Raw genomic sequence first — 1,694 nt, forward strand, 5'->3', positions numbered from 1 at the left:
CTGAGTTGGGGGTCTGATGTATTAAAAAGATAAAAAGAAGTAATGAGTGTTTGATACAGACAGTGAGGATCTCCCAGTGAACAGTTTTTCAGTGAAAATAAATCAGGTTTAAATGTGTCCCCATCAACATCCTTCCACAAACATTAACCCAGCTGTTTGATATTGTGTTGATGACATCATTATTCTTATAAAAAATTTACTTTGTATAAATTTAGTATAAGAATTTTAGGTCTAAACTTGGACCACTTTTAGAGCAGCCAGGTTTGCTTAGTCTCAACCTAGACAACATAAAGAGGTCTTAATCTTTGCCTCATGTCTAAATGAAATCTATATAGAGCTTGGAAATAAAAAGGGTCTATTGCTCACTGGGCTGAGCTGCTTTCTGCTGTTCTGTAGAACTGTTTCATCTCCTCCTGCTGCTGCAGTGGATCAGATCCTCTTAGAGAGGAAAAGCTGGGAAACATTTACCTCCTTAAGCCCAGATTGATTCCATGCTGAGTCCATGAACACAACAATCCTTCAGTAGCTTATATTCTCAGAGAAAAAGAGTAAAACTAGATTCTCAATCTAAACCCAACCCGCCTGTTGCGTTCAGCTACTTACTCTTTCACCACGTCGTTGCTCATGTCCAGGTACCGGTTGCTGATCCACTGCACCTCGAACCAGTCCCTGAAGTTGTTGTTTCCGCAGCAGCGAAACTCGATCTGAGTCATGTCCAACGTCCTCTTCATGAAACAGCGTCCCGGGGTGTCCGTGTCCTTGTAGAAGCGGATGGCATTCTTCAGGCCTTCGGCCAGCGTCAGGTACACGGCAAACTGCATGAGGATGCAGAGCAGCACCAGCAGCAGCAGCAGTGCATTGAAGCCGCAGCACAGCAGCATGTAGGGCTTCAGCATTGGCTTCATCTTGGTAAACTTCTGGGGGTCCAGAGAGTCGTGGCACAACTTCCCCCCGAAAGCGTTCAGGCCGCAGGACAATATTCCCACCAGGATCAGGAGGTTGGGCACCAGGTGGCTCTCATTGTTGTCCATGATCTCACTCCTCTTTCTCAACTCAATCTTAAAGAAGATGCCGAGGCTGAAGATGATGATACCCACAATGACGGCGAGCCAGTAGAGCATCCAGAGACCCTGAGCCAGCTTCACCCGCTTCTGCAGGTTGAACTTCAGAGACATGAATGGCATGGTGTTGTCTCATAGAGCTCTGGCTGACAAGAGTCCTGAAAGGTCCAAGCGTCTCCAGAGAAATGTTCAGATCTCAATTAGAGCTATAATCCCTTACAGAAAGATCTCAGGAACTGGACAGCAGACTTATGACCCATGATGAACAATAGGAACACCTGCAGGAACCAGCATGAAGCAAGACAGAGCAGCTCTGAGTGAGACTGGAGGTGTGAATGTGAGTGAGCAGCCTCGGGTCATCCTAAAGCTGGTCCTGATGTGATTAGGAGCAGATCATCTGAGGCCTCTAATCCTCCAATTACTGCTAATTGGTTTGGAGCTAAGCACCAGCTTCCTGTCAGGCAGTTCATCTGGCTCCGCCCGCTGTCCAGGTGAGGTCGGATAATCAGTAGACAGCACATTAAAACTGCGGATGGAGTTACCATGACAACATCCAATCATTATTTATACCCGATGATCCTTGACAGGTCCAGGTCGGGGTGGGGGTCGGGTGTCACTGCTTAAAAATGCGGG

General features: G+C 46.9%; 1 protein-coding gene across 3 annotated transcripts in view; it reads right to left on the bottom strand.

Annotated features, from left to right (window-relative positions):
- Positions 1-1,566, bottom strand: part of prph2b (peripherin 2b (retinal degeneration, slow)) — a 17,082-nt gene extending 15,516 nt beyond the window's left edge. For 2 of the 3 annotated variants that reach the window (XR_007035920.1, XM_047350959.1), the window contains exon 1: positions 604-1,563. Coding sequence is in view for 2 of the 3 variants with exons in the window: in XM_047350959.1 (XP_047206915.1) it covers positions 604-1,184 (581 nt within the window). In the remaining variant the exon portion in view is untranslated. Of the gene's footprint in view, positions 1-603 lie in introns of all 3 variants that reach the window. The other variant, XM_047350961.1, reaches the window with a different exon arrangement.
- Between the last annotated feature and the right edge of the window lie 128 nt (positions 1,567-1,694).

This window comes from Girardinichthys multiradiatus, chromosome 22, assembly GCF_021462225.1.
Source record: "Girardinichthys multiradiatus isolate DD_20200921_A chromosome 22, DD_fGirMul_XY1, whole genome shotgun sequence".
Classification (NCBI taxonomy): Eukaryota; Metazoa; Chordata; class Actinopteri; order Cyprinodontiformes; family Goodeidae; genus Girardinichthys; species Girardinichthys multiradiatus.